The sequence below is a fragment of the Lithobates pipiens genome, unplaced genomic scaffold (assembly GCF_037356315.1).
Source record: "Lithobates pipiens isolate NorthernLeopardFrog02 unplaced genomic scaffold, aLitPip1_a1.2 Scaffold_18, whole genome shotgun sequence".
NCBI lineage: Eukaryota > Metazoa > Chordata > Amphibia > Anura > Ranidae > Lithobates > Lithobates pipiens.
Genome location: NW_027507758.1, coordinates 630,631,943 through 630,656,782, shown reverse-complemented (window position 1 = coordinate 630,656,782; position 24,840 = coordinate 630,631,943). Strand labels below are relative to the sequence as shown.

The window sequence follows — 24,840 nt, the reverse complement described above, 5'->3', positions numbered from 1 at the left end:
ACCCCGGGAAGATCCCTTACAATTGGTGGAGGTAGCGGGCAACGCGGTTGCTAGGGGCAACGGTGTGGACAGACTTGGCTACAGCTGCTGATGTCCTGGGTGAAAGCTGCAACTACACTCCAAGAACAGTCCAGCAACATGGAGGAGATGCTGAAGCAGTTTATGCAAGTGAGTTTGCAACAACAGCAGGCTCAGACAGAGGCCAATAGACGACATGAACAGTCCATGGCTGCACAACAGCAGGCTCAGACAGAGGTCAATAGACGACATGAACAGTCCATGGCTGCACAACAACAACTTATCGAGCACCTGATAGCAAATCGAGAGGCGCCTGTGGTGATGGGAGCCGCTCCAGAGATTTTTTATGGGAGAAGGACTGTGCAGAAAGCGCTGCAAAAGATGACTGCTGAGGACGATGTTGAAGCCTATCTAACAGTATTTGAGCGCGTGGCTGAGCGAGAGAAGTTACCAGCCGCTGAGTGGGCAGAGGTAATTGCGCCCTATTTAACAGGTGAACCTCAAAAGGCCTACTATGACCTCAGTGAGCAAGAGGTTAAGGACTATACTCGGCTAAAAGAGGAGATACTTGCCCGACTAGGAGTTACTACTGCAGTCCGTGCCCGGAGGGTACGCAACTGGAGCTACAGTCTGGACAAATCAGCGAGGTCCCAGATGTATGACCTAATCCATTTGGCAAGAAAGTGGTTGGAGCCAGACACTTCTACTCCTGCACAAATCCTAGAGAAGGTCGTGATGGATCGCTACCTCCGAGCACTTCCTACTGACCTGCAACGCTGGGTGGGACAAGGTGATCCTAAGAATGCCAACGAACTTGTCAACCTTGTGGAGAGGTTCCAGGCGACTGAGGACTACCTCCGTGATGTTCCTGCAGAATCTTCACCTCCCCGGAGTGCCAGATCTGTGCCGTCAGCTGGTAAGAGACTTCCATCTATTGGGGGAGTGTGGAGGGGTGCTGATGGAGGGAAAAGGGCTCAAGTGGTGTCTCAGGGACAAAAGACTGGTGATGGTCCCGGGTGGCTAAGGGGCTCTGAAAAGGACTCCTTGCCAAAGAGACCAGGCCCTATCCAGTGTTGGAGATGCCATGAGGCGGGACACGTGTCGGCCCATTGCCCTCTTACCTCTGAACCCATGGAGTGTGACGCTAGCCGGCGTCAGTCGCTATTTGCGGAACCATCTTGTGCTGCAGTTCCTGGACTAGAGACTGAACCGCAAATCTGCGACATCACAATCAATGACTTTCCTGTTAAAGCGTTAATGGACTCAGGAAGCCTCGTAACCTTGGTGCATGCTAGCCTGGTGACTGGGGACTTAGAGTCTAAAAAGCATATGAGGGTTGTGTGTATACATGGTGATACAAAAGTGTACCCTATAGTGCTGGCTAAAGTCGGGACTGAACAAGGCACAGTACAATATGAAGTGGGTGTGGTTAAAAACCTCATGCATAATGTAATATTGGGGCGCGATTTTCCTTTATTCTGGGCTCTCTGGGAAAAAAGAAAAATCCCCAAAAGGAGTGAGGATACCTCTAAGGGGGTTGCCTTGTCCACTGTGAATGATAAAAGTGTACAGGATGAAAATGATTGTTTTCCTTTGCAGGTCCTGGCTGGGGAGGAGGAGGCTCCTCCCACTGAGCAAAATATACTAGACTTAGAGGTGTCTAGCGATAATTTTGGGGCTGCACAATTACAGGACCCCACTCTCAAAAATGCGAGAGAGCAGGTTGCTGTTATGAACGGGGTACCTCAGGAACCAGATGCTGAAAAAAGATTTCCACATTTTTCGGTGACTAATGATCTTTTCTATAGAGTCAATAAGGTTAAGGATGAGATTGTGGAACAGCTTCTGGTACCTAAGCCGTACCGGCGTCAGGTGCTTGACATGGCACATAACCATGTTCTTGGGGGACACTTGGGGACTGACAAAACGCGAGAGAGGGTTCTCCAGAGGTTTTTTTGGCCGGCCATATATGATGACATTAAAAAATACTGTGAGTCGTGCCCCACATGTCAGGTTAGTGCCCCAGTGTCACATTTTCGCAGTCCTTTGGTTTCGCTCCCTATTATAGAGGTGCCTTTTGAGCGTATTGCCATGGATTTAGTGGGTCCCATTGTAAAGTCAGCTAGAGGACACCAGTATATTTTGGTAGTCCTGGATTATGCGACCCGCTATCCTGAGGCTGTACCCTTAAGAAACACTGCATCTAAAACAATTGCACGTGAGTTGTTTTATATGTTCTCTAGGACTGGGATCCCCAAAGAAATCCTAACTGACCAAGGTACGCCATTTATGTCGAAAGTAATGAAGGAATTATGCAGACTATTTAAAATCTCACACATCCGTACCTCTGTATACCACCCCCAGACGGACGGATTGGTGGAGAGATTTAATAAAACTTTGAAACATATGTTGAAGAAAGTGGTGGCAAAAGATGGGCGTGACTGGGATCATTTATTACCCTACCTCATGTTTGCTATTAGGGAGGTGCCCCAAGCGTCCACAGGGTTCTCACCATTCGAGTTGGTCTATGGTCATCACCCTAGGGGTCTACTAGACATTGCAAAAGAGACATGGGAGAATGAGTCCACCCCATACAAGAGTGTTATTGAGCATGTAGCACAAATGCAGGACCGTATAGCCACTGTAATGCCCCTGGTAAGGGAACACCTCCAGAGGGCTCAAGAGGCCCAAAGTAGAATTTACAACCGGTCCGCAAGAATCAGGACATTCAACCCAGGCGATAGGGTCCTTATACTAGTCCCCACTGTTGAGAGTAAATTCTTGGCGAAGTGGCAAGGTCCCTATGAAATTGTTGAAAAGGTCAGTGAGGTGAACTACAAGGTGCACCAACCAGGTAGAAGGAAGCCTTTCCAAGTTTATCACATAAACTTGATCAAGCCCTGGAAAGACAGGGAATCCTTGGTGGCGACAAATACTGTTAATAATTTGTCACCACCAATCCCTCCAGTCAAGGTAGGTGATACTCTATCAGTGTCACAGAAACAGGAGGCTCAGGAATTTTTACAGAAAAACAAAAACAAGTTCTCTGACCTCCCAGGGCGTACACACCTCATCCATCATCACATTGAAACTGAGCCTAGAAGCAGAGTAAACCTTAAGCCCTATAGGATACCCGAGGCACGTAGGGAAGCCGTATCTGCCGAGGTAAAACGTATGCTTGCTCTGGGGGTAATTGAGGTGTCACAGAGTGAATGGTCCAGCCCAATTGTGCTAATCCCAAAGCCCAATGGAACTTGGAGGTTCTGTAACGATTTCAGAAAGTTGAATGAGATCTCCAAGTTCGATGCGTATCCTATGCCCAGGGTAGATGAGTTGATTGAGAAGTTGGGTAACGCCAGGTACATAACCACCCTCGATCTCACAAAGGGCTACTGGCAGATTCCACTTTCTGGTGAGGCTAAAGAGAAAACTGCATTCTCCACCCCTGATGGGCTATTCCAGTATGTAGTGATGCCATTCGGGTTACATGGAGCGCCTGCAACTTTCCAGAGGTTGATGGACTTGATTCTGCGACCACATCGTGATTACTCAGCTGCCTACCTCGATGATGTGGTCATTTTTAGCCCTGATTGGGAAAGTCACCTCTGTAAGGTACAGGCCGTGTTGGATGCCATAAGTGATGCGGGGTTGACCATAAATGCCGAGAAGTGTGCTCTAGCCCTAGAAGAGGCCAAATATCTAGGCTACATTATTGGGAGAGGGTTGATTAAGCCACAGCTAAATAAAATTGAGGCAATACAGAATTGGCCTAGACCCCTGACAAAGAAACAGGTTAGAGCTTTCCTGGGTATTACGGGGTATTACCGTAGATTTGTGCCGAACTTTGCCTCAGTTGCTGCTCCACTAACTGACTTGACAAAGGGCGGAAAGACAGCAATGGTCACGTGGACCCCAGAGGCCGAGAAGGCTTTCCAAAGCCTTAAGTCGGCCTTGTGCCAACCACCTGTCTTAGTTACCCCCGATTTCAGGCGAGAATTTCTGGTCCAGACAGATGCCTCTAACACAGGCTTAGGTGCAGTACTCTCACAAGTAGTGAATGGTGAGGAGCATCCAGTGACGTACTTGAGTAGAAAACTAACCCCGGCCGAGAAAAATTATGCCATTGTGGAGCGAGAATGTTTGGCAGTAAAGTGGGCCCTAGAATCGTTAAAGTATTACTTGCTAGGCAGGAAATTCAAGTTGGTGACAGACCATGCCCCCCTAACATGGATGAAGTTAAACAAGGAAAGAAATGCAAGAGTGACTAGATGGTTTCTCTCCCTACAAAACTTTAATTTCACTGTGGAACACAGGCCAGGGAAATTACAGGCAAATGCTGACGCATTGTCAAGGGTAAGTTGTCTGTGGGGACAAAAGGCTCAGCCCTCCGGTCTGAAAAAGAGGGGGGGGATATGTAGACATGTCACTGGAGAAGTGATCGAGGGGGTGTACATCTCACCTAGGTTGCTACACAGTGTGAGATGGTAAATCCAGGATGGATCAGTTTCTCAGCAGCGATATGCTGCTGAGTTGTTATTTAATTTTGCCGGGCCTGGGTTTATATGGAATGGCAGGTAGGTTTGGTAGAGGGACCTGTCATTCCACATCCCCCGATCCAGTTCTGGGTTTGGGATCAGGTGAGCTTTGATCCTAATTAGCCTGGGAAGCTAAAGGCACTGCAGGGTCTGCAGGTGGTTGCTCTCAGCCAGGGAATGAACAATCTGTGTGTTGAAGGAAGCTGCAAGCACAGCCACTGCTGGAGCTAAAACTCACCCTGCGATATCCAGGCGAAAGACGCTGTGTTTGTAAGTGTCAGATAGGTGAGCAGAACCTGTTAGTAAGCGCCCAGCCGGGCTAGGACTTTTATTTTTGTTGTACTTAGAAAGCACGGTGTTGCTGTATATTTTGTTTGCTGGACTGTTTGTACCACGAATAAACGCCAAGATCTGCTTTATAAATTCCAAGTCTGCTGTGAACTGTGTCCAAACACACCCTACCCCGGGAAGATCCCTTACAATATATATATATATATATAATGTAGGAGACTGTATATATTTAATGCACTGAAGATCACTGAATCACTTGCCTGCCTGAAAGTGTATTTGAAAACGAAGACCAGGAATGGCCTACGGCGATACCACATGTGTTAGACTTTTACACAGCCTGGCCACACACAGAGGACCAACATTGAAGTAGTACCTTCAGGAGTTCCAGGAATATAAATTACACATCTCATGTCATTCCTACCTATCACACTTTTGAAGGTCCTTGAGAACCAGCCCAGTGAAATTACCCATAAAATGACCCCAGATAGGAAAGCAAACATCCCAACGTATATTCTATGAGGCATGGGCTGCAGATAGGTTCTCGGGTACTCTTATGGGCTGGAGACAGGTACTTGGGTAACTTGATGAGCTGCAGACAGGTACTCGGGTACTCTGATGGCCTGGTGACAGGTACTCTGATGGCCTGGTGACAGGTACTCGGGTACTCTGATGGGCTGGTGACAGGTACTTGGTTACTCTGATGGCCTGGAGACAGGTACTCGGTTATTCTGATGGCCTGGTGACAAGTACTCGGGTACTCATATGGACTGTGACAGATACTCGGGTACTCAGGTGGACTGTGACAGGTACTCAGATGGACTGTGACAGGTACTCAGATGAACTGCGACAGGTACTCAGATGAACTGTGACAGGTACTTTGATGGGTGGTGACAGGTCCTCTTTACTGGGGGGCAATCAGTGTGTGTGTTGGTGTACACTGTAGGCGGTAATGAGATGTTACCGAAATCACCTGTCACAGATGGACTGTGACAGGTACTCGGGTACTCTGATGGACTGTGGCAGGTACTCGGGTACTCAAGTGGACTGTGACAGGTACTTGGTTACTCTGATGGCCTGGTGACATGTACTCAGGTGGACTGTGACAGGTACTCGGGTACTCTGATGGACTGTGACAGGTACTTGGGTACTCAAGTGGACTGTGACAGGTACTTGGGTACTCTGATGGGCTGTGACAGGTACTCGGGTACTCTGATGGACTGTGACAGGTACTCGGGTACTCTGATGGACTGACAGGTACTCAGGTACTCTGATGGACTGTGACAGGTACTCGAGTATTCTGATGGACTATGACAGGTACTCGGATATTCTGAGGGACTGACAGGTACTCAGATGGACTGTGACAGGTACTCAGGTGGACTGTGACAGGTACTCGGGTACTCAGATGGACTGTGATAGGTACTCGGGTACTAAGATGGACTGTGACAGGTACTCGGGTACTCAGGTGGACTGTGAAAGGTACTCAGATGGACTGTGACAGGTACTCGGGTACTCAGGTGGACTGTGACAGGTACTCGGGTACTCAGATGGACTGTGACAGGTACTCAGGTGGACTGTGACAGGTACTCAAGTGGACTGTGACAGGTACTCGGGTACTCTGATGGGCTGTGACAGGTACTCGGGTACTCTGATGGACTGACAGGTACTCAGGTACTCTGATGGACTGTGACAGGTATTCGAGTATTCTGATGGACTATGACAGGTACTCGGATATTCTGAGGGACTGACAGGTACTCGGATGGACTATGACACATACCCGGGTACTCAGATGGACTGTGACAGGTACTCAGGTGGACTGTGACAAGTACTCGGGTACTCAGATGGACTGTGACAGGTACTCAGGTGGACTGTGACAAGTACTCGGGTACTCAGATGGACTGTGATAGGTACTCAGGTACTAAGATGGACTGTGACAGGTACTCGGATGGACTGTGACAGGTACTCAGGTGGACTGTGAAAGGTACTCAGATGGACTGTGACAGGTACTCTGATGGACTGTAACAGGTACTCGAGTATTCTGAGAGACTGACAGGTACTCGGGTACTCTGATGGACTATGACACATACTTGGGTACTCAGATGGACTGTGACAGGTACTCAGGTGGACTGTGAAAGGTACTCAGATGGACTGTGACAGGTACTCTGATGGACTGTGACAGGTACTCGGTTTCTCTGATGGCCTGGTGACACGTACTCGGGTACTCATATGGACTGTGACAGGCACTCGACTACTCAGGTGGACTGTGACAGGTACTCGGGTACTCTGATGGACTGTAATGGGTACTCAGATGAACTGTGACAGGTATTTTTATGGGTGGTGACAGGTCCTCTTTACTGGGGGGGCAATCAGTGTGTGTTGGTGTACACTGTAGGCGGTAACGAGATGTTACCGAAATCTCCTCACACACTCGAGTATTCTGATGGATGGTGACAGCTGCTCAAGTACTCAGATGGACTGTGACAGGTACTCGGGTACTCTGATGGGCTGTGACAGGTACTCGGGTACTCTGATGGACTGTGACAGGTACTCGGGTACTCTGATGGACTGACAGGTACTCAGGTACTCTGATGGACTGTGACAGGTACTCAAGTATTCTGATGGACTATGACAGGTACTTGGGTATTCTAAGGGACTGACAGGTACTCGGGTACTCTGATGGACTGTGACATGTACTCGGGTACTCAGATGGATTGTGACAGGTACTTGGGTACTCAGATGGACTGTGACAGGTACTTGGGTACTAAGATGGACTGTTGCAGGTACTCAGATGGACTGTGACAGCTACTCGGGTACTCGGGTGGACTGTGACAGGTACTCGGGTGGACTGTGACAGGTACTCAGGTGGACTGTGAAAGGTACTCAGATGGACTGTGACAGGTACTCTGATGGACTGTAACAGGTACTCGAGTATTCTGAGAGACTGACAGGTACTTGGGTACTCTGATGGACTATGACACATACTTGGGTACTCAGATGGACTGTGACAGGTACTCAGGTGGACTGTGAAAGGTACTCAGATGGACTGTGACAGGTACTCTGATGGACTGTGACAGGTACTCGGTTACTCTGATGGCCTGGTGACAGGTACTCATATGGACTGTGACAGGCACTCGACTACTCAGGTGGACTGTGACAGGTACTCGGGTACTCTGATGGACTGTAATGGGTACTCAGATGAACTGTGACAGGTACTCAGATGAACTGTGACAGGTATTTTTATGGGTGGTGACAGGTCCTCTTTACTGGGGGGGCAATCAGTGTGTGTTGGTGTACACTGTAGGCGGTAACGAGATGTTACCGCAATCTCCTCACACACTCGAGTATTCTGATGGACGGTGACAGCTGCTCAAATACTCTGATGGATTGTGACAGGTACTCTGATGGACTGTGACAGGTACTCAAGTATTCTGATGGACTATGACAGGTACTCGGTATTCTGAGGGACTGACAGGTACTCTGATGGACTGTGACATGTACTCGGGTACTCTGATGGACTGTGACAGGTACTTGGGTACTCAGGGGGACTGTGAAAGGTACTCGGTAACTCTGATGGCCTGGTGACAGGTACTCATATGGACTGTGACAGGTACTCGGGTACTCAGGTGGACTGTGACAGGTACTCCGGTACTCTGATGGACTGTGACGGGTACTCTGATGGACTGTAACGGGTACTCTGATGGACTGTAACGGGTACTCAGATGAACTGTGACAGGTACTTTTATGGGTGGTGACAGGTCCTCTTTACTGGGGGACAATCTGTGTGTGTTGGTGTACACTGTAGGCGGTAACGAGATGTTACCGCAATCTCCTCACACACTCGAGTATTCTGATGGACGATGACAGCTACTCAAGGACTGTGAAAGGTACTCAGGTACTCTGATGGACTGTGACAGGTACTCAGATGAACTGTGACAGGTACTTTGATGGGTGGTGATAGGTCCCCCTTACTGGGGGGGCAATCAGTGTGTGTTGGTGTACACTGTAGGCGTTAACAAGATGTTACCGCAATCTCCTTATCACACACGATCAGTATGTGAGGAAGAGAACCTGGTAACATCTCGTTACCGCGGTTTGTTGGCATTTAGTGATTGGCTGTAAAAGGATCACAGCAGATCACGTGGTAGATAGACACCGGCCAATGGAGCGGAACAGGGATGCGCACGCACGATCGCGCGCATTCCCTGTTTAAATGGGGGGCCGTCGTAGGACGCCCTCCCAGAACGAGAACCGTAAAACATCACATCGCTAGTCCACATGCAAAAACCTGCCACAGTATAAATTTTATGCAAGTCTGCAGACCAGTTCACCACAATTTCTGAGTCGAAGAGGTTTTTTTGCATGCAGTTTTAAGGCGTTTATGTGCCTTTTCAATGCGTTTGCCATGTTATAGGGCAGCACAGTGGTGTAATGGTTAGCACTTTCACCTAGCAGCAATAGGGTCGCTGGTTCAAATCCCGACCAGGACACCATCTGCCTGGAGTTTGCATGTTCTCCCTGTGCCCTTGTGGGTTTCCTCCGGGTTCTCTGGTTTCCTCCCACACTCCAAAGACATGCTGGTAGGGTAATTAGACCTTGTCTAAAAAATTGGCCTTAATATGTGTATGTGTTTGTAAGCATGTCAGGACCTTACGGGGTAAAGGACCGCACAAAGCCACAGATGGACTCTGGTGGCAAGAAAGCGCCCTGAGGCGATACAGTTTGCATAGGTAGCGCTATACAAGTCACTCACTCATAGATACGTTCCATAAAGAAATGCAACCTGTTGTCCTTTAGTTGACTGTACTGGAACACACAACACCGGTGTGATGTAGACCATTGGAATCCATGGTAAACACTGTTCATGTATTTTTGACTCTAATAAAAACGCATTGGACTGCATACAGTGTAAACCAGCCTTAAGTACATTTTTTTCAACCTGTGGGATTCTTAAAAGGTATTAAAAGGCAAAAACACTTGCGCACCAAATGCCGGCAGGCCCCATCCACTCCTGGAAGTGCGTTGCTTAAGCATGCATTAGCCAGCTTCATTGGATAAAGCTTGGATACCTTTACTGTAAATTGGTCTTCTTACCACATCTCTCCCATTCTTCATCAATGAGCTTTTAACTCCGTCGTTATGGGAAAAGTTCTTCCTTTTTCACATTTGGAAATATCTGCGTGCGTTTGCGGTGGTTGGGTCTGTGTCTGTTCCTTATCCATTGGTATTTGTGGCAATCCATGCCAATTAATGGCCAATGTTGAATGAATGAATGACTTGTATAGCGCACAATGCGAACTGAATTGCCTCTAGGCGCTGTGGCAAGCTTTGATCATCTGCTAAAAGAGGAAGGTCTTTAGTTTTTTCCTAAAAGCCAGGTGATTTTCTTCCAGGCGGATGTTGATTGGTAGAGCATTCCATAGCCGAGGCCCTTGGACAGCGAATCTCCAATCCCACTTGGATTTATACCGAGCTTTGGGCACGATGAGGAGGTTTTTGTTGGCTGATTGAAGACTGCGGTTTGGTGTGTAATGATTTATTTTCTCCATTAGGTATTGCGGAGCTTCTCTATGCACGCATTTGTGGGTGAGGCAAAGGGTCTTGAACGTGATCCGATTTTTTACGGTTAGCCAATGTAAGCTCCTCAGCGAAGGAGAGATTGATTCCCAGGGTTTTTTTCCTGTTATCAGCCTTGCCGCCGTGTTCTGGATCAGTTGTAATCGCGCAAGTTGATATTGTGGTATGTTTGCTACAGGGATGGGAAAGGCAACGCATGTGAGCCATTGCCACTTGAGCTGCTTGAGGAGCATGAAAGCCACCCCGTGTGGGAATGTGAGGAATGTATATTGTCCTGGTCAAGGGATGACCAGTGGTGGGTTTTAGATTTTCTGGAGTGTTTGTGTTTAGGGCTTGTGCTCCTAAAATCATGCAAAACACCATACTGCATTCCTTGTACACTCTTTTGAAGATATGTCCCATGCCGCCCCCTCGTACCTTTGCTAATCTTCTGTGCCAATGACAGTTGTGGTGATCTCATATGTGCAAAAAAATATGGAAAAAAACTCATAATTCTGTCACCAGGAAAAAAAACAGGTACCTTTTCTCTTTAAGACCCATTCACTTTTTATCTACTTACTTAAGCAGCAGCAGGTGAGGTCGGGCAGCCTTCCAGAGGCAGACAGGAGACACAGAATCTGAGACAAAACCAGTCAGACTGTCTAACCCCCATGAACGCACAGAAGGGGAGCAAACAGCAATAAGTCTTTACCACACAAGAGAAAACTGGCAGGACCGCAGAGAGGAGAAAAAACAAATTCCTCTGCCGGCTCTAAGACTGAGATAGATAAAAAAAAAAAAAAACACTTTGTGTGACTTATATTTGACATTACAGAGTCCAGAACATATGCATTCCATTTGGATAAAACATTGCATCAAACCGACATACAACATGGTGTTAAATGACAGATTAGAACTGACTTTGCTCAGAGGCCATTTATAGATACAAGTATTGAGTAAGAACTTTAAACCTCTACTGCCCGGAGGTTCTAAGACTGTTTAAGCTGCTGCCTGGTGACTGGCGGTCACTACCCCCCAACGTCCATCTCCGTACCCTCTGTGACATCATCCACCAACGCTCTCAGACTGAAGACAAAGCCAGGAGAGCGGCACAAGACAGAAAAATCCCAATGGTGACATTGCAGATCTTACTAATACCACACCTTTAAAATATTTGTGCTATCTAAGCAACTTTGCCCACAACCCGGCATAAGGGATACCCAGTTTCAGGAGGCTTTAACATCCAACATTCTGGGTCTTCCAACTCCGTGAGAGGCTGAACATGGAGGCGTGGTGCGGTAGGGGGGGATGTCCTTGCAGCAAACAAAGTACTTACCACTGCAATCCACAGGTGGCCTGGAGCAGACCAAAAAAAAAAGAACACGTCAGTGGGGGAGGGGTAGTCTTTTATTCAGCTAGGAAAAGTTGGTCATGTGGGTGCCAGATGAGGCATTAACCCATTGTGTACTGACGTGAGGTATGGCCAGGAAACTATGTACATACGGTAGAAGGGTTTCTACAGTGTTTATAGAAGGAGGTATACTGTGTATAAAGAAGGGGGTATACTGCATGTATATAGGAGTTTAGACCGATGTAGAACTAGTTTGTGACATTATTTTTGCAAACTTGCAGAAGTGGTTTCTCAAAGCTCTCACATTATTCTAAGGGAAAGGTTTTAGGACTTTCAAATAGAAGATAAGCATACAATTATAATCAATACAATACCATGTATTATAATCTATATAGTAACATTTACTTTAACACATTTGATAAAAAATAAAATATAAAATTGACTTGTAAGTGTTTGTGAAATCTTACACCACAAAATGTACTCAGCCAATGAGAGTAATGACTCCATTTTTATTTTTCTACTGCTATGAATGGCCAACACGGTTAAACACTTCATCCATGTCTTTGGTGATCTCTGATCTCCTTATCAACTGTTTCTTCCATGATGAAGATCAGCCATGGAGTATATCTGAGGTGTATATCAGGGTGTGCTTCTTCCCCACATGAGAGCTGTGATGTCCAGCAACATTCATATAGAAGACATTTCCCGCACTCAAGGCACTAATACACCTCGAGGGTTGTGTGGGATCCCTGATGTACAGGAAGACAGGACTTCAGAGAGGAACAATTCCCTCACTCAGGACAGGAATACGGCTTCTCCCGCATGTGAGATCTCCGATGTTTGGTAAGATTGGATTTGACTGAAAAACATCTCCCGCACTCAGGACAGGAATATGGTTTCTCCCCCGTGTGACATCTTTGATGTGTGTAAAGATGGGACGTCTGTGAGAAACATTTCCCACACTCAGAACAGGAATATGGCTTCTCCCCTGTGTGAGATCTTAAATGTGTGTGAAGATGGGACTTATCTGAAAAACATTTCCCGCACTCAGGACAGGAAAGTGGCTTCTCCCGCGTGTGAGATCTCTGATGTGTTTTAAGAGTGGACGTCTCTGAAAAACATTTCCCACACTCAGGACAGGAATACGGCTTCTCCCCAGTGTGAGACCTCTGATGTTTGTAAAGCTGGGACTTATCTGAAAAACACTGCCTGCACTCAGGACAGGAAAGTGGCTTCTCCCGCATGTGAGATCTCTGATGTGTGTTAAGATTGGACTTGACTGAATAACATTTCCCACACTCAGGACAGAAATACGGCTTCTCACCTGTGTGAGATCTTTTATGCACATTATATTGGGATTCAAAATTAAAACACTTCCCGCACTCAGGACAAGAATATGGCTTCTCCCCCGTGTGAGATCTTTGATGTGTGTAAAGATGGGACGTCTGTGAGAAACCTTTCCCGCACTCAGGACAGGAATATGGCTTCTCCCCCGTGTGAGATCTCAGATGTGTGTGAAGATGGGACTTATCTGAAAAACATTTCCCACACTCAGGACAGGAGAGTGACTTCTCCTGCGTGTGAGATCTCTGATGTGTTTTAAGATTGGACTTCTCTAAAAAACATTTCCCACACTCAGGACAGGAATACGGCTCCCCAGTGTGAGATCTTTGATGTGTGTAAAGATGGGACGTCTGTGAGAAACATTTCCCACACTCAGGACAGGAATATGGCTTCTCACCCGTATGAGATCTTTTATGTACATTATATTTGGATTTAAAATTAAAACACTTCCCGCACTCAGAACAAGAATACGGCTTCTCCCCCATGTGAGATCTTTTATGCACATTAAGATCAAATTTAGAACTGAAACATTTCCCACACTCAGTACAGGGAAACCTCTCATCTGTTGGAAGGACGGCCCCGTCCCTCACAGTCTGAGGTTCCTCAGGATAAGAGGAATACGATGGTTCATCTACACTGTGTGGTGCTGGATGGACATTTGAGGTAGTCGGGTTTTCTCCTGGACTATACTGTGTGATGTCCTCATCTTCTAATTTACAGTCTGGAGACAAAGTGAGACAATCCTCTGAGGTTTTCCTCATCTCCCGTCCATCTACTAAAATAGAAATATAAAGATTATTACTAGACATGAGCTGATTGGTTCCCCTAAACCAGGACTCCGCCCACATCAGGCAGCTTTGTCTCTGAGGATCTTACAATTCCCCCCTCAAGGTAACTAGTAAATGGGTCCTCTGATCTCCTACCAGATCATTTCTTTATTCATGGACCTTAGTCAGAGAGTGAGGAAACAATGAGAACTGTCTTTTATAGGAGTGACAGTGATGAGGGGATTATAGGCCATCTTCCCAACACAAGAAGTCCTGCACTTCCTTATTTAGTCCATGATTTAGTCATGAATAACAGCGGGGCTGAGCCCCACCAGAGGTCAGAGAGTGAGGATGGGGGGAGAACAACCAAGATGAAGACTGGACTGATCCTGAAGACCCCCATCATTGGGTTATTGACTCCTCCCTCATTATCACTTTCTGTTTAAGGTTCCAGAGTTTGAGGATGTTATCACATTATTATAAACATGTAAAATTCTGTGCTCCAATCACATCATCGGATATAAAATGTCCAGCTGGTAGGAAATGGGTGTAACAAAAGAGAATACATATTATGTGTATCTTTAGCAGTGGGTAGAGGGGAGAGAGCAGAAGTCAGGACTATGTAATGTACAACATATTGTATAAGAAACAACAGATAGGACTATATAGTATGAGGCCGCGTACACACGCGGGGACTGTTCGCCCAACTTTGTCCGTCAAACAGTTTCGGCAAACAGTCCGCTCAAAATTAGCATGGACGGACATGGCCACACACGACGAACGAACAGTTTGCTGAAACCGTGCGCGATGACGTGAACGGCACGTACGACGGGACGAAGAATACGACGTCCTATACACTGCATTATAACTTTCGGCGAGTAAATCCTTTCTGAGCATGCGCGGAACTTAGTTTGACGAACAAGCCTACACACGGGCGGACTGTTCGCTCAAACAAGGTTTCAGCGGACAGTTTTACGGAATTTCCGAAAAACCTTGTTCGTCAAACTGTCCGCTGAAACTGTCCGCTGAAAGCCCACACACGAGCGGACTGTCCGCCCAAACACTGTTCAGCGGACAAAGTTGGGCGAACAGTCCGCGCGTGTGTACGCGGCCTCAGAGTGATGTAATGTACGGTGCCCCTTGATATTCTCCACATTCTTTCATGTTATAACCAAAAACGTAAATGTATTTTATGTGATAGACCAAGTGAAGTGGAAGGAAAATGATAAATGGTTTTGAAAATGTTTTACAAATAAATAAGTGACAAGTGTGGGGTACATTTGTATTCAGCCCCCCTCAATACTTTGTAGAACCCCCTTTCGCTGCAATTACAGCTGCAAGTCTTTTTTGGGGATGTCTCTACCAGCTTTGTACATCTAGAGAGGGACATTTTTGCACATTATTCTTTTCAAAATAGCTCAAGCTTTGTCAGATTGGATGGAGAGCGTCTGTGAACAGCAACCAGCACCCAGAGTGCTTTTCGAACAGACATTCAGTGCTGCTGGAGAGTTTGTGATGGATAAAAGAGTGCCCCTTTCCACAGACTTTGTTGAGATCCCAAGGGGCAGGGCCATGTATTATGGCGCCAAACAGCAGCTGAACTTCCCCAAGTGAGTCGAAAGCGAGTCAGAGTATGGCCCTGAGTTGAAAAGCCTGAATCTGGAAACCTACTCCTGGATTGAGCCCTGTTGGATGGATCCCTGATCTGCTGCTGTATTCTTACCTGCCTGCAGCCTGGCATTCCTGTGTGGCCCTGGCCCATGAGCTTTTGACGGGAGCTTTGTTTGCAGCATAGTACAGTGCGGAGGGATGGTGAGAGGAGGAGCAGCCCGGGTCGTCAGGGCAGCGGGTGCCGGCGAAGCCGTGATGCGGGAGTTTTCAGGTTACTAACCTGTCTGGGGGGTCCCGCAGCTTGTTGGTGAAAGAGGAGAGAAGCATGAGAGGTCGGTCCGTGAATGCTGCGGGCGAGCCATGTGTGCCGCAAAGCAGAGGAAAGAGTGGTAAGAGCAGTGCCTGGATTTGGTGAGAGAGGAAGCCTGCGGAGGGACAGAGCTACTGACCCCCCCGGAGATATCTGGATCCCCCTCCCACCCCCCGGGAAGGCACCTCAGAGTCTACGGAGTTTTGGGCACAAAGGGAACTGTGCTGAGCTTTTGCCTGCCACTGTATGCTGACGAATCTGTGGTGAGACGTAGGAACTATCTACCGTATATACTCGAGTATAGGCCGACCCGAATATAAGCCGAGGCCCCCAATTTACCCCCAAAAAAACTGGCAAACTTATTGACTCGTGTATAAGCCGAGGGTGAGACATGCCTGTCCATCCCTGTGTGTGTGTCCGTCCATCCCTGTGTGTCCGTCCATCCCTGTGTGTCCGTCCATCCCTGTGTGTCCGTCCATCCATCCCTGTGTGTGTGTGTGTCCATCCATCCATCCATCCCTGTGTGTGTGTGTCTCCATCCATCCATCCATCCATCCCTGTGTGTGTGTGTCTCCATCCATCCACCCATCCCTGTGTGTGTCTCCATCCATCCACCCATCCCTGTGTGTGTGTGTGTGTGTGTGTGTGTGTATATGTGTATGTGTGTGTGTGTGTGTGTGTGTGTGTGTGTGTGTGTGTGTGTGTGTGTGTGTGTGTGTGTCCAGCCTACCTTTGTCCCGAGCCTCCGTCCCGTGCCTTGCCTCCTTGCCTCCGTTCCGTCCCGTGCCGTGCCGTGCCTTGCCGTCGTGTCGTGCCTTGCCTTGCCTCCGTCCCGTCCCGTCCCGTCCCGTGCCGTGCCGTGCCTTGCCTTGCCTTGCCTTGCCTCCGTCCCGTGCCCTCTTCGGCGGCCATTGTAAAATTCAAAAGCCGCGCCTCCTCCTTCGCCTGTGATAGGCGGAACACTGAATTTCCCAGCAGCCTGTGTTCCGCCTATCACTGCCTTCGTATCATCCTCGTCCGTAGTACGAGGATGATACGATGTCCGTGATAGGCGGAACACAGGCTGCTGGGAAATTCAGTGTTCCGCCTATCACAGGCGAAGGCGGAGCCGGAGGCGCGGCTTTTGAATAGAATGGCCGCTGTCTGTCTGCTCGACACGCTGATCGAGCGGGCAGACAGCGATGACTCGAGTATAAGCCGAGGGGGGCACTTTCAGCCTCAAAAAAGAGGCTGAAAATCTCGGCTTATACTCGAGTATATACGGTACATAAATAATCTTAAAAGCCTGAAGAGATTGAAAGCTGGAAGAATAATTTTCCTTTCTTTTTCAGCTGAATCAGTAAGAAGCTAGTTGTAATTTTTTTTGGCTCTTATAAAGACTAAGGAAGTTTTGAACTGGTATTTGAACTGTACCCAAATCTAGAACTAAACTCCAGAATGAATATTCTATACACTTGAATTGATATATAATTGGTATATAAGCCTTATAACTTGCACATTTATTTGAATACTAGTATATTTACCTGTATAATTATTTGCACTATTGGTTGCACACTGCACTTTAGCTAAGACGTATGTTTTTTTTTTCTCTCTGTAATTTATATATAAGTAGTGTATAAGGGGCTACTATAACGTATAATATTAGTGGAAAGACAGGGAGAGTGAATATACAGTAAAGTAATATAACATGTAATTTAAACGAGGGGGCGAGTTTGTGGGAGGGAACAATGGTGAAGAGGGGAGCAAAAGCTAATCAAACAGAAAGTGGAAAAGGAAATTCTATAAAAACATATAAGGTGCAGGATAAAGCAGATCAAAGGGTGGAACAGGAAGCGGAAAGGGTGGAGGAAATACTCCATTCTTTAGAAGGGCAAGTGAATAAATATCTTGCGGTGGAGGGAGGAAAACCTCCATAGAAAACTCTGGGAAAACAACATCAACAACAAAAGATGGAAAAAGGGAAAGAAAAGGAAATACAAAAGGAAGGAGATAATTCTCAATCACTCCCTACCAAACAGGATATGGCAGAGATGATGTCACACTTAGAATGTATGATCAAAGGAGAACTGAATGCAACTAGAGAGGAGATTCAGAATGTACTGAAAAGGGTAGAAGAATCTGAAGTACAGTTAGACTAACACAAAAAATCTATCATGGAACTGCGTGAGAGGGTGGAACTGGATTGGATAGAAATGAGGAATATTTACTACAAGCTGGAAGATCAAGAAAATAGGAACAGACAAAACAACTTAAGGATCCGTGGGTTGCCAGAATCCGTGAAAAGCAATGACCTAGAAACCGTGGTCCGTGAAGTGTTCAATAAAATAATGAAAAAAGAAGCACCATCTCCCATAGCCTTTGATAGAATACAAAAAACAATGATGTTACCATCTGAGATAGCTAGATATGTAATAGTGAGATTCTCCCAATACGAAATAAAACAACAAGCACTGAAGCTATTGAATATGATGGAGCTACCGTACTTATTTTTTACTGATCTGTCACAGGAGACACTAGCTCGCAGAAGAGCCCTGAAACCCCTGATAAATCAATTACAAGAGAAAAAGATTTTCTATGGATGGGGATTCAAATCTTTTTTGATAGCCAAAAACCAAGGAATATCAGCTACCTTGCGATTTACAGAAGACCTGAAAGAATTTTGCAGTAAATTGGACCTGCCATGCATTAATTTAGAAAATTAGGAAAAGAAACCTCCAGAATGGGAGAAGCTTAAAAATCAGTCATGGAATAGAGTACAGAAGCCGCTCAGTAAATAGGAGAAATGTAAAATAAGCAATAGGTTTTCAGGTAGGGATAAGATTGGAAAAATAGGAAAAAAGTAATAGACTCTCTGGTAGGGATAAGATAGACTGCTGAGAAACAGTCTCCCTCGGGCAGTGGGGGCGCGAAGGACCTGGCGGTGCCTGCGTGCGCCCTGGGACCACCCCCGAATGGGGGGTGAGACCTGGGGGGCCCATGCGGGGCATTTACAGCCCCCCAAGGGAGGTCCAACCAGGCTTAGGGCCCGGCAACAGGTGGTAGCCTGGTGGATATAACATTGATATTCAATGTAAGGAGGGGTGGGAGGAGGGTTTTGTAGAGGGATGTGTGTGGGGGGGAGAATGTTAGGGGAAAGGTTAGGTTTTGGTATGTTGGTTACTGTGTGGTACACTGAATGGATCATCCGTGGAAAAGGGAAAGAAGTTCTTCTTTTATACCGCGGCTATACGCTCTTGGATGCATATATCTAGCCCCTTGGAAAAATGGCTCCTCTGAAGATAGTTACATATAATGTTAGAGGGTTAAACAGTCCCAGCAAGAGGGATCAAATATTGCAGGAATTGAAAAAGCTAGTCATCATATATTGCCTTTTTGGAGGAGACTCATTTTAAATGGTCATCCAGTGCTGGATTGAACTCTAAAAATGATCCAACTTGGTTCCATGGATATTCATTTAATAAGAGATCTAAAAGCTAGAGTCAGACTCCAAAGAGAGTTATTTATTTATTAAGGGCTCCCTGTTTAACCACTTGCTTACTGGGCACTTAAATACCCTTCCTGCCCAGACCAATTTTCAGCTTTCGGTGCTCTCACACTTTGAATGACAATTACTCAGTCATGCAACACTGTACCCAAATGAATTTTTTGTCCTTTTTTTCCCACAAATAGAGCTTTCTTTTGGTGGTATTTGATCACCTCTGGGGTTTTTATTTTTTGCGCTATAAATGAAAAAAGACCGAAAATTTTGAAAAAAAAAGCATATTTCTTTGTTTCTGTGACAGAATTATGCAAATTTTAATCTCACTTCTTGTGACCCGAACAAGCCAGAAAAGTACAAATACCCCCCAAATGACCCCTTTTTGGAAAGTAGACAGTCCAAGGTATTTAGTAAGAGGCATGGTGAGCTTTTTGATGCTGTCATTTTTTTTCCCACAATTCTTTGCAAAATTAAGATTTTTCATTTTTTTTTCCACAAAATTGTCATTGTAATAGGTTATTTCTCTCACATGGCATGTGTATACCACAAATGACACCACCAAAAAAATTCTGCTACTCCTCCTGAGTATTATGTTACCACATGTGTGGGACTTTTTTACAGCCTGGCCACATAGAGAGGCCCAACATGCAGGGAGCGCCATCACGTGTTCTAGGAGCATAAATTACACATCTAACTTGTTGACTACTTATTACACTTTTGAAGGCCCTGGAGCACCAGGACAATGACACGTGACACTGATGACAGATGGCACTGATACGTGGCAATGATGACACTTATACGTGGCACTGATGACACGTGGCACTGATGACAGATGGCACTAATATGTGGCACTGATGACAGATGGCACTTATACGTGGCACTGAAGACACATGGCACTAATACGTGCCACCGATGACGCGTGACACTGATGACAGATGGCACTGATAAGTGGCATTGATGACACGTGACACTGACAAAAGATGGCACGTGACACTGACAGGTGGCACTGATGACAAATGGCACTGATACGTGGCACTGATGACAGATGGCACGTGACACTGACAGGTGGCACTGATGACAAATGGCACTGATACGTGGCACTGATGACAGATGGCACTATGTGGCACTGATGACACGTGGCACTTATACGTGGCACTGATGACAGATGGCACTGGGGACAAATGGCACTGACAACAGGTGGCACTGGGGGCAGGTAGCACTGGGGTGGATGTCACTGGGGCGGATGTCACTGGGGCAGATGGCACTGGGGGGAGGATGGCACTTTTATTTTTTTTACACACTTACGGCCGCTGCAGCCGTTCATCTCTCCCCTCTCACACTCTGTATGTGTGAGGAGAGAGAGCGGCGCTGAAAGATGATCTCATATGTTTACATATGAGATCATCTCCCATTGGACACGCCGATTGTGCTGTAAACGGCTGCTGTGATTGGCCGTTTACAGTGATCTGTGTTTGCCTGTCTCTGGGGGACACGGCAAACATAGAACTTCTCCGATGCGCGCCCGCGGCGGCGCGCATTGCGGAAGTAAACAACAGGACGTCCAGGGACAGCCTCCCGGACGAAAGCGCCTGGTCTACGGCCATCATTCGGCTATAGTGCGGGCGCAAAGAGGTTAATAAAACATATACATTAGTTCAAAATAACTGCCCTAATACCCACCCCCGCCTTTTTTTTTTTTTTTTTTTTAGAAAAGTATTGAATAAATTGGAGAAATTTAAAGAGGGGGGTTATAATGGCAGGAGATCTCAATGTTGTAGTCGATCCAGCTCTTAAGGTAGTCAAACGAAAACTACATCAGCAGCAACATGTGGAGGCATGGAGAATTTTACACCCTAGGGGGAGGGACTTTACATATTACTCTCAGGTACACTCTTCCTACTCGAGAATTGATTATATTTTCCTGGACCATCAGCTTGCTAGCTTGGACATAGAAGACATACCGGATAGGCAAAGATCCTGGAGGTTAGATGAACCTCTCTTATATGATTATGATATATTTGAGGCTTTAGAAATAGATCTGAATTTGTTTTTTGTTTTTTAAAGAAAACGATGTAGAGAATATTGCGCCAACTGTATTGTGGGAAACCCATAAAGTATGTATGAGAGAGAAATTAATAGCAGAAGCAACTGATTCTGCAGGAAATCCAGGAGCTGGAGCGGTTACACAAAGGGTTAAATAATTGTAAAATAATGGTTGAACTAACAGGAAAGCGGGAGGCACTGAGGGATTTGCTGTAACAGGATACAAAACGGGTATTTCTGAAGTCGGCTAAAAGGCAATATGAATTTGGTAATAAACCGGGTAGACTATTGGGGGGGGGGGGGGGCAATTAAACCTAGACGGAATCTGAATTATATCGCAAAAATAAAAAGGGAGTGATGAAACATTCAACTAGAGATATTAATACATTTTTTCTAGAATATTATCAATCACTATATAACGTAAGTGACAGTCAAGACTGCGACAATAAACAAAATAGAAGGAATAAAATTGATCAGTATCTTCGGAAGATAGAAATACCAGTTATATCAGAAGAGTATTCAAGTAAGCTTGATAGCGATATCTCTAGGGAAGAGATAGAGCAGGCAATTAAAAACAGTAACAGCGGAAAAAGTCCAGGGCCAGAGTACACGTCCCTATATATTAAAAAGTTCCTTGGAACCCTGACGCCTTACTTCCATCTATATATGAATTCCATTGGGGGAGGAATGAAGATACGCAAGGAATCTCTGGGGGCCTATATAACAATTTTGGCAAAGGAAAGGAAGGATCCAATATTATGCTCCAGCTTTAGGCCAATTTCCCTGATTAATGAAGATGTAAAAATGTATGCAAGGATCTTGGCCGAAAGATTGAAGCTGTATATGCCAGATTGTATAGAGATCAGGCAGGCTTTGTCCCCGGTAGAAAAGCTAGGGATAATATATTAAGGACAACCCTTTTAAAGCATGAAGCAAAAAACGGAATCTGTAGATGCCGAAAAGGCTTTTGATAGGGTAGATTGGGAATATATGTTGCAGACACTATATAAATTTGGCCTAGGTCCACGAATGTTTAGGTGGATAGAGGCTTTATACTCCTACCCTACGGCCCAAATTCAGGTGAATGTAACTCTGTCAGATACATTTAGGCTCTATAATGGGATGTGCCAGGGATGCCCACTCTCCCCCCTACTCTTTGCGCTCTAGAACCCCTCCTGGAATCTATAAGAGCGAATTATGAAATTGAAGGTATAGAGGTCTCTGGGCAAGAACATAAGATATCTGCATTTGCAGATGATATTATTCTATATATAACGAATCCCAAGCAATCACTTTTGGGTGAATATGTGGTGGTTTCGAATTTTAAGATCAATAGGGAGAAAATGGAGATACTAAATAAGGATGAGCCGAACACCCCCCGGTTCGGTTCGCACCAGAACCTGTGAACAGACCTAAACTTTGTGTGAACTTTAGAACCCTATTAAAGTCTATGGGACTCGAAGGTTCAAAAACCTAAAGTGCTAATTTTAAAGGCTAATATGCAAGTTACTGTCCTAAAAAGTTTTTGGGGACCTGGGTCCTGCCCCAGGGGACATGTATCAATGCAAAAAAAAAGTTTTAAAAACTGCAGTTTTTTCAGGAGCAGTGATTTTAATAATGATAAAAGTGAAACAATAAAAGTGTAATATTCCTTTAAATTTTGTACCTGGAGGGTGTCTATAGTATTCCTGTGAAGGGGCGCATGTTTCCCATGCTTAGAACTGTCCCTGCACAAAGTGTCATTTCTGCAGTCATTTGAAATCACTCGTGGCTATAATGAATTGTCGGCTCCCGTAATACAGAGAACACTCATTGAAAGTCATTGATACAAAAAAAAAAAAGCGTGGGGTTCCCCCAAATTCAATTACCAGGCCCTTCAGGTCTGGTATGGATATTAAGGGGAACCCTACGTCAACTTTAAAAAAAAAAATCACTACCAGACCCTTTATCCGAGCACGCAACCTGGCAGGCCGCAGGAAAAGAGGGGGGGGATGAGAGAGCGCCCCCCACCTCCTGAACCGTACCAGGCCACATGCCCTCAACATTGGGAGGATGCTTTGGGGTCCCCTCCAAAGCACCATGTCCCCATGTTGATGAGGACAAGGGCCTTATCCCCCACAACCCTGGCCGGTGGTTGTGGGGGTCTGCGGGCGGTGGGCTTATCAGAATCGGGAGGCCCCATTTAAGAAGGGGACCCCCAGATCCCGGCCCCCCCCTGTTTGAAATGGTAAGGGGGTACAAAAGTACCCCTACCATTTCACAAAGAAAGTGTAAAAAATAGTTAAATAAGACAAACACACTTTTGAAAAAGTCCTTTATTAAAAATAAAAAGATTCCAGCGGTGGTAATCCACTCTTGCTATCCAGCGAGGGATGATCATCTCTCCGGGGTCTAGCGATGACTGATCTGATCCAGCGACGCGTGATCTCTCCCTCCAGTCCAGCGCAGCGCAGTCCATCCGTCCTTCCTCTGTTTCCACTGGCGGAGACACTGCGGGATCCCGGCAGCCTGACATTTCTTATATGAGGAGGGCGGGGCCACCCGTCACCTGACCCCGCTCCCTCTGATGCAAGTGGGGAAGCCACATCAGAGGGGGGAAGGGTCACCAACACGTCATTGGGGATGCAAGACTTCCCTCGAAATAAATAGACACGGGTACGAGGGGCTTATATTTGGTTATATTGGGGTAATGTAGTTCACATAAGGATATGGGGGGAAGTTTCCTCATATATACACACCTAGGTGTGTATATATGTCTATGTATATATGTGTATATATTTATGTATATATGTTTTTTTCCCTGTTTAGGGGGTGAGGATAGGGGAATGGGCCTGTTCCCATTGTTCTCTTCTTTCCTTTTTTCTTGTAAGTTATTTAGATGGACCAGGAGAATTAAGAGTATATGCTGTGGTAGAAATTCACTTCTGTACTTAAATGCATGTCAGAGGATAGCTCCATTTGTGTACCTATATGTATTTTTTATGTATTTATGTTTATGTGTATTTTGAGAATGTTTTGTATTTTTATGAATGATTTGCAGATTGTTTTGCAAAGTATGTAAGATTTTTTACTTGTAAAAACTTAATAAATACAATTTAAAACACAGACTTCGTTGACAGGCTGACATTTATCAAAATGAATCAGTCCTGGATCAACAGCTGCTATGAAGCCCCTGATGCTGATGAAACTGATTGCATTTTCTAGGGATCTGGGATCCCTTGAAGACTGCCTATGATGCCTATCCTATTGCTGAATCTTGATTATGCTAGCTTCCAATAATATTTTTGGTTTAGGGTACCACCAACACCCAAGGCCCATTTTTTCTGCACCTGTTTGAAAGGTGCAGAGAACAAATGAATAAGCCTGGAGGGCAGCACTCCAATACAACACCTTTATTGGGTAAAAATGCAGTGTACAGCAGTCAATCCATACGGTACAAAAGAGGGGGATGCAAGCTGCTTACATGTTTCACACCTGAATATGGTGCTTAATCATACATGTTTGACAGCTGCATGTAATTGCAATTTTGTTCTAATTTTTAC

The 24,840-nt window shown here is 45.9% G+C and overlaps 2 protein-coding genes across 4 annotated transcripts in view; one reads left to right on the top strand and one right to left on the bottom strand.

Annotated features, from left to right (window-relative positions):
- Positions 1-24,840, top strand: part of LOC143986879 (uncharacterized) — a 1,041,669-nt gene that overhangs the window by 779,091 nt on the left and 237,738 nt on the right. The gene's annotated exons all lie outside the window — the stretch shown is intronic.
- Positions 12,235-24,840, bottom strand: part of LOC143989630 (uncharacterized) — a 96,993-nt gene continuing 84,387 nt past the window's right edge. For all 3 annotated transcript variants that reach the window (XM_077489877.1, XM_077489875.1, XM_077489876.1), the window contains one exon: positions 12,235-13,864. In XM_077489877.1, coding sequence (XP_077346003.1) covers positions 12,537-13,864 — 1,328 coding nt within the window. In that variant the 3' untranslated portion in view covers positions 12,235-12,536. The remainder of the gene's footprint in view (positions 13,865-24,840) is intronic.